Source organism: Gavialis gangeticus, unplaced genomic scaffold (genome assembly GCF_001723915.1).
Source record: "Gavialis gangeticus isolate Ggan-Ray unplaced genomic scaffold, GavGan_comp1, whole genome shotgun sequence".
Classification (NCBI taxonomy): Eukaryota; Metazoa; Chordata; order Crocodylia; family Gavialidae; genus Gavialis; species Gavialis gangeticus.
The window spans coordinates 27,764,001-27,772,261 of NW_017729001.1; the positions used below are offsets into that span (position 1 = coordinate 27,764,001).

General features: G+C 41.0%; 1 protein-coding gene across 1 annotated transcript in view; it reads right to left on the reverse strand.

Annotated features, from left to right (window-relative positions):
• Positions 1–8,261, reverse strand: part of DNAH10 (dynein axonemal heavy chain 10) — a 92,876-nt gene that overhangs the window by 57,609 nt on the left and 27,006 nt on the right. Inside the window, exons 18-25 of the mRNA XM_019507118.1 lie at positions 7,549–7,756; positions 6,381–6,537; positions 4,754–5,230; positions 4,298–4,456; positions 2,916–3,032; positions 2,732–2,834; positions 2,334–2,512; positions 878–1,089 (exon numbers count right to left, since the gene is read on the reverse strand). Of these exons, the coding sequence (XP_019362663.1) occupies positions 878–1,089; positions 2,334–2,512; positions 2,732–2,834; positions 2,916–3,032; positions 4,298–4,456; positions 4,754–5,230; positions 6,381–6,537; positions 7,549–7,756 (1,612 nt within the window). The remainder of the gene's footprint in view (positions 1–877; positions 1,090–2,333; positions 2,513–2,731; positions 2,835–2,915; positions 3,033–4,297; positions 4,457–4,753; positions 5,231–6,380; positions 6,538–7,548; positions 7,757–8,261) is intronic.

Below are 8,261 nucleotides of genomic sequence, written 5' to 3' on the forward strand. Positions count from 1 at the left end.
GTAAAGAAATTCTTCCTTATGTCCAGCCTGAAACGGTCTTGCAGTAGTTTATGACCGTTCAACCTCGTCATCCCTTGGGGCGCTCTGGTGAACAAACATTCCCTCAGATCCTGGTGGTCACCCCTGATAAACTTATAGGTGGCCATCAGATCACCCCTGAGTCTGCGCTTTTCCAGGCTAAAGAGCCCCATGGCTCTCAGCCTGTCGTCCTGAGGTCTGCTTTCCTGACCTCTGATCATGTGCATGGCTCTTCTCTGGACTCTCTCAAGCTTCTCCACATCCTTTTTGGATGAATTTAGAGACTGGTTTCAGACCAGCTAAAATCTGACCCCATCAGTCTACAAATTTTTTGTTTGCCTTTTAAGCCCCTTGACCATGTAAAATGTGAAAATGCCTGGAACCTGTAACAACATGACATTGTATACATGGGGTGTGTCTACACATGCAGCGGACTGCGCAGTTGTTACTGTGTACTCATTTACTACTTACGCAAGTATTAAATAACTGTGCAGTCTCAATGCTGCGTAGCTATTTTTAGCAGCTACCATGCAGTAGCATCAGTGTCATGGTTCGTGCCCAGCAGTGCTGTCACTGTAGCAACGAGCTACAGCAACTTAGCTCATCACTACGGGAATGTGGTGCCTCGTGCCCACTGTATTGTAATATCTAGAACCAGACTTGGTCTTTTACTATAAACACACAAAATATTTGTTTATGTTGCATGAAACTAGGTAAGCTTATTAGATGGGCATCAGCTATTATGGTCCACAGCCCAAAACTGTTTGCACGGTTCCAACATCTGTCATGGAAAATTTTAACAAACAAGAATAAATAGCCTTGCTTGTACAGAAAATCCCTTACAGAAACAGAATCAAACCTTTCTCTTAAGGCTTCATTTTTCAAATCAAGCAGCAAAGGAATGGAGTCTCTGAATGCCTTCATTTTTGTCTCCAGGTGATAAGCCACAGGCATGCTGCGCACCTGCTTAGGCAGCTTGCGAAGGGCTTTAAGAAATCCTTCAATTCCCTCCTGAAGAACTTGCACATTGAGGTTTACCCAGAGGGTCTGAGACCATTCCTCTTTAGCAGCCTGGAGACAAAGGTAGTTAGAAAAAAAATCACGATGTTTCCTTTTAGCTTATCACAAGAGATACTATTTGTTATTTCTAGGACAATAGTATTCGGAGGCCTTAGTCAGGACGAGGACACAGATGTGCACAGTATTCAACAAGCACAGGATAAAGTACAGTCCTGCTATGAAGGGTTAAGATTGAATTTAAGACCATAATGAAAAAGTGAGTGTAACAAATCATCAAAAGAAAAAGTAGAAAGAGAACACGGGAAATGGTAATAAGAACATGATTTACAGTCATAATCTGATCCTTAACTTTAGGGCGTTTGACTGATTTCAAAAACAAACACAAAAAGGCTGTTTAAAAAAACTAAATAAGGTCAGCAAGGGTCTGACTTGGATCTACTTATTCACAAGTAGCATACTTAATACACGGGCTACTGAAATCACCAAACTATTTAAGGAGTAATACGTTACACAGAACAACTGGAATCTGGCCTCAACTGATCACAATATTCTTCCTGGCTTAATGACTGTAACTGAAGCACTCATGGATATACAGGCAGTCCTCGACTTACAATGTTTCGAGTTACGTTTCGTACTTACAACGTTTATAAATTGACACCCTGTTTCAACTTTATGACATCTGTTTCGACTTGCAACACTTGATCCAATGCAACACCACGCCAGAGAACAAGTTAGCTGTGTCACTCATCTCTCCCTGGAGAACATCTGTCCAAACTTGTTTGGACACTTTCTTTAAGAAAGCAGACGGGACTCCAGAAAAAATTGCAGCCAAGTCTCCTGAGAGGACTCCAGCCAAGAACCCTTCAAAAAGTCCAACCAAGAGCCCTTCAAAAAGTCCAGCAAAGTCACCTCAAAGAAGTCCTTCCAAATCAATATGATTGCTATTTACGATATAAATACATTAATGTAGCTATATTACTCATCTATAATTGATTGAGTACAAAATTCTGGGGTATTTTTGGTGAAAACAGGGTATCAGGCCTTGGTTCAGGAACCAGTCCCTCATTTATAACATTGTTTCTTATGTGAAAATTGGTTCCGAGTTACAACGTTTCGACTTAAGACACGGTTTTCAGGAACCAATTGTGTTGTAAGTCCGAGGATTGCCTGTATATAACAGTTGTTTAACGAAGTTCTACATTCTGGTTATCATAAGGATGAAAAGATCACAGTTTATTTCAATTAGACAGACTCTGGCACAGTAAGAGAAAAGCTCTCATTACATAAACACTTACCTTTTGAGACTTGTAAATTTCGTAGATCTGCTTTAGACCTTTCATGTCATTCTGTGCTTTCATTAAGTCTGGGTACATTGTAATTGGCAGATCAAAAAGTTTCTCAGCATTAGCCAATTCCTGACGATTCTTCTCAAGTTTGTCCAATTCTTTATGAAAAACACCCAGAAGATCCAATCCTGCAGAAAGAAAGTTTTCCATAGACAGCTGAATAATCCATCATTTATGTATAAACCTGTATAAATTATAGTTATTCAAATGGCTCAACTGATTAGCCTGTATTTTAACAAGAAAAAATACCCTAAAGTGATGTATATTTCTATTTTACATATAATACTCCAAAGAATCAGTCTGCAGCCTACTTCAGAATGTAACTGTGCATACACAAATGTTCTTACCTTTGTCAAGGTTTTCCCCAACACCACCAGGCCCCTCAGTAGTAAATCTATGGAAGAAGTCTGAGATCTCTTTACTGTAGTCTCCAATCTGATGCTTTGTAATCTAAAGGGTATATTGTTTGAATTAAGGTTCTCTTCTTCCATTTCCAAATGGCTTATAGACACATAAGGTTATAAAAATCACCTCTGTAAAGGTCCTTTTGATGCTTCCAAGGCTGTGATCAACTTCAGTTGCATCAAATAAAAGCCTCTCCCACTTTTCCTTAATCTTGTTAACCAGCTCACTCTCTTCTTCACTTGTCTAAAAGAGAGCAAACTACATATTCACTGAAACCAAAGGTCAGAGAGGAAACCTAACACAGTGGAAGATGAAAACTAGACAGCCAGGAAACAGGAGATCTAAGCCCCTACACACATACAAATGTAATTATATGGGCCCAATACAGCAATTTTTACATAGGTTGAAACTGATCCAGGGTGCAAAGAATGGTCCAAGATCCTACACATTCCAGACATTTTTTTAAGAAAAAATGTTCATGTCCCAAGTCAAATCATCCAAATCAATTCCAGATCCATGAGTCAGTCAAGAACCATATGTGGCCCTGCTACTGGCAAGCATCCTCCACCCCCGCCTGGGGCTTCAGATGCGTCCAAATCCTTTGGCAAGCATCCTACATTCCAGATTCCCCTTAGGGAGAATGCTGGTGACCAAGAAGAGCTAGGAAGGAAAGGGATCGCTAAGCCAGCATCATGCAAGCTGGTTCAGAAGGTCATGGTGATGGCAGGCCAGGACAGGGATTATGGGATACAAGTTTCTGTGGTTCTAGATTCCCAACAACAAGGACAGAGGAGGGGTGGCTACTCTTCCAGTCCATAGGGCTGGTCACTCAGGTTTAATCAGGTTTTAATCTACATAACAGTACTCAAGCTGTGCAAACAGGGACACTTCTAAGAGGCAGTACAAATGACTGCATTGGGAGCACTCACATGTAGAAATTACTTACAGAAAAGTCAGGCCTGCAATTAGACCTCTAGTTCTGGAATATATAAACACTATTTAAATTAAATGAATCCGAGTTAAACAAATGTATAGCAAGCCTGCAAATTTCACTATGGGTACAACGATGTGATAGTATTTCCCTTTTGATCCTGGGTTGTTGGTTGTAGCCCTGTTGGTCTAAGGACGTAGGCAGGCAAGGTTCTTTGGGTAGATGTAATATTTTCTATTAAACCAACTACATAGTTGGAAAGAAATTATTTGCAAGCTTTCAGGCACAAACACCCTTCGTCAGGCATAGGGAGACTCTGGTGTTATGTGTTCTCCAAGGTAGAAAAGAAACTAATTTACAACACACAGGTCTATGAAAATGCAAATGAGTAGAAGTTTGGAAGACAATGGATAGAGATAGGAGGGAGGGAAGGTACAGAAGTTCCTGTTAATTTGATCCTTTTGATCCTGTTCATTTGAAAAACTTTTTAAAAACTTAATTATTCATTTATGTGACAGCTATTCACATCTGAAACACAAATACAAAATGTCTATAGGACTGACATAAGCTCACTCACAGGAATGTTATATACTGCAAGGGTACGGTATCTCTCCTGAATGTCTAGATATTTCAGTTCCACACGCAAAGACATATCTTTGATATCTGCAATTGTGCCAAGAACAAATTTGAGATCCTCCAGAGAGTCGGGTGTTTTCCTAAGGTTCTGAGATAATCTCTATAAAAAGGAAAAAGAGGCAGTGTTAATCTTCAGAAGCAGTGTTAAGAAAATAATTAAGCACAAACATATACAGTTAAGCAAAATTAGAGTTATTCAGGCACTAAACACAATTAAGACTTCTTATACTAAAATTGGCAATTTGTGATTTTAAAAATCTAATAATAAAAATACAACAGTATCTCAATAATAATACCTTGTCTCTTATAAAATAGGCTATACAAGTTATGCAAATAAGGAGCCCCACTCACAGCTGATCATGCAGGATAATGATATCATATCAGAGAAAACATCTACCTCAATGTCTTCCTGCAGACTGAAGAGTTCCTCTCTGGCAGACTCATTTAGAAGTTTCCCCAGAGACATCACCCAGCCTTTGGCATTCTCCTGCACAGTGTAAGCTAATGGGCCCAGCTGAAGCCTGATGCATTGCTCATCCTTAATCAAGGGCTGTTGAGTCACTTCTTGGGCAACCTTCATGTAGAACTGCAGCTTCTCATCGAAGGTGACGCAAGCAGGTTTCCTTGCAGCAAACTTCTCCATGACGATGGCTTTATCTAATTTCCACAGTGGACGATACCTCTTCCACCGGTTGAGATACTTGGTGAGAGAAATCAGGAGCTTGTGTACGTTCTGGGTGATGAGAACAGCCTGTTCAATTATCACCGGGTTCTGAGAGAGGTCATTAAAAAAACTCAAGGTGATGGGCTCATCTTCTTCTGCATGCTGAGGTGGGCACTCAATACAGGAGCCGTGCATCCACCGCACAAATTGCTGGTGTTTTCAGAGAGAGCAATGCAAAGAATTACTTAACAGAGTGAATGAAATTAGTCACAGGCATTAACTCTTAATTAGGAGATTTAGCGTGAGGCTTTATCCAAATACCCAAGGCTCAATTCAGATCTAAAATATGCCAACACACACAATTTTTTAAATCAACGGCTTAGCGTTTGACAAAGCTAGACATACCCTTCTAGTGAATGTAAAGGACCAAAAGATGCCATATACATTCCCTGTGGCATCATCCTTTGGTCTCTTTTTAAGAAAACCTTTTGGGGATGTCATAACCTTAGCACAGAGAGGCAAGTCAATCAGGCTCAGCATGGCGAGAGGAGGAAATCTTCGGCTATGAAGCTGGGAGGAGGCCTGTCCTGAATGTATTTCCTTAGGATTACCCCAATCTTTGAGAAAGCCATGCGTAAGGATATATGTGCTATCTGCACATCAGTGCAAGACAAGATAGCTCCCAGAACATTTGGGTCATTTTTGGAAAGAAGCAATGTGTGCCCCACAAAAGAGCACACAACTCATTGATACAAGTAGGCCAACCAGTTGGAAACACTGTATCTTGGATTTCTCTGGCACCTATGACCGGGTTCTGAGAGAGGTCATTAAAAAAACTCAAGGTGATGGGCTCATCTTCTTCTGCATGCTGAGGTGGGCACTTGATACAGGAGCCGTGCATCCACCAATCACCAAGTATCTTGGACTTCTCTGGCACCTATGATCCACTCCTAGCACTTTCTTAAGAGCTAGGCAAGTAACCTCCCCTACTGCTTTAGAGGAGTTTGAAAGCTATAGACAGAACTAACTGCACACCTTCCCACCCAACTCATTTACTCAGCCAAAGGCAGAATCCTTAGCAATATTTGCATGGCATATCCTGCTGGTGTAGATTTCTTTATAGTGCTGAATAGATCCTATTGCCCAGACAAAGCTCTTAACAAGGTCTATGAGAGTTTTGCCGGAGTAAAAACTGTATAAAATGATACTGTGTCATCAGACCAGTTAGTAAAAAGAGAAAGCTGCAATGAATATTTCCATCATATAAAAGCTTTGCTTTGATGTTGTAACCATCCAAATAAAGCAAGAATCACCCATTATGCCAAAAAACATTCTCTGAATAACCTTAATCAATAATCACCTTAGTGACTTCAACACATTCCCTGACACAATTAACCGTCATTTTATCAATTTCGCTGGCATTCGGCTGTAAGATTATTTCAGGAGCAGATAAAATAGTTTCTGTTTGGAACAGGGGGACAGTCCCAAGAACTGCTGCATTAAAAGCCTGCAAATTCCTGCAAAAAGTTTTTAAGAAAACGATTAAAGACAATCATACAAGCAGTGACACACAGAAGTAGATAGCACAGACTGCAGGCACAAGGCTGACATTCCTTCAGAGACGCAAGCAGCGCTACCTGATGTCTTAAACAGGAGGCCCCTGCATTCACCTAAGGATGACAGTTGTCCAAGAATGCCAGACAGAGAAAATAATTTTGTATGCAGGGGATGACAGGACTGGACCTAGAGTGCACAAAAATAAAAGAGATGAGAAATTGAGCTCTGGTAAACTGATTTCAGAGAGGCTCCCAGAAAGCAGAAGCAAGTGAGGCATTCTCACAGCCACGTCAACATTGCTCTGTGATGCTTTGTCCCAGCCTGCTGGCACAAAACATTCTGTAGGGAAGACATTAGCCTCGTCCTGAGGGCAGCTAAGCCCAGCAGGTGGTCAGCTCCACAGTAACAGGCATCACTCTGGAACAAACTACGGGTGGAGCGTAAAAGGAAGGAAGTGAATCAGAAGTAGGAGGAGAGGCAGAAAGAGTGATTTTACACTGAATGGTTCTGCATCCCTGCAATGGCCTCAAGTTGTCCTGTGGCACAGTCTACACTGATCTCTATCTGCCACTGAACAGGCAAGAGGTAACCTACCATCCTTTTGCCCTTATACTAGCACTTGTGGCACTACAGATACAAAACTGGCCTTCACAGTTCAGAGTCTAGAGATTCTGTCCATTGGTTTTAAAAATAAAATGCCTGCCAGAATACAAGCTACTCACAGTGTAGAGATTATCTTAACCCTTGTTCTGCCATAGGCATAATAATATCCATTCACTCAGAATTAGGGTTCTTGTCCCATTGGCCATAAAGCTAACAGTTCCATGTTTCAAGCATGGCATCATTTAGGTGCTTTATGTGAAACTGTATGTATAGACTGAATACTAGTATGTATGGTTTTAACAAATCACTTGGCAAAAAAACCCACAGATTCAAGACCATCAATCCTTTAAAGCAAACTCTAGACTTACTTCAGAATTAACTGTGTCAAAGTATGATAAATTTTATTTTCCCAGTATGCATAATAGGAAGCTAGTTTTGCAGATCTGCCAGTGTTTGTGTTGACAATTAGACCTTCCACTTTTGTCAGCAATGGTCCAATGGCAGCATACTTTCTAACCATGTATTCCAGGTCTTTTATTCTCTCATGCTTAATATGCTCAAAGAATTCCTTCACTCCTGTAAAAGATTATGTTATTATCATTATTTAATAGTCATAAAGTATCGACAAAATAACAATTGGCTTGGATTTATTTTAACAACCTTATTTCATAGATTTCATAGACATTAGGGCTGGAAGGGACCTCGGAAGATCATGGAGTCCAGCCCCCCACCCAAAGGGCAGGAAGTCACATGGGGTCATAGGATCCCAGCAAGAAAAGCATCCAATTTGCTCTTGAAGGTGTTCAATGTAGGTGCTTGAACCACCTCCGATGGCAGACCATTCCAGACCTTGGGGGCTTGGACAGTAAAGAAATTCTTCCTTATGTCCAGCCTGGAACAGTCTTGCAGTAGTTTATGACCGTTCGACTTCATCATCCCTTGGGGTGCTCTGGTGAACAAACGTTCCCCCAGGTACTGGTGGTCACCCCTGATAAACTTATAGGTGGCCATCAGATCACCCCTGAGCCTGCACTTTTCCAGGCTAAAGAGCCCCATGGCTCTCAGCCTGTCACCGTAAGGT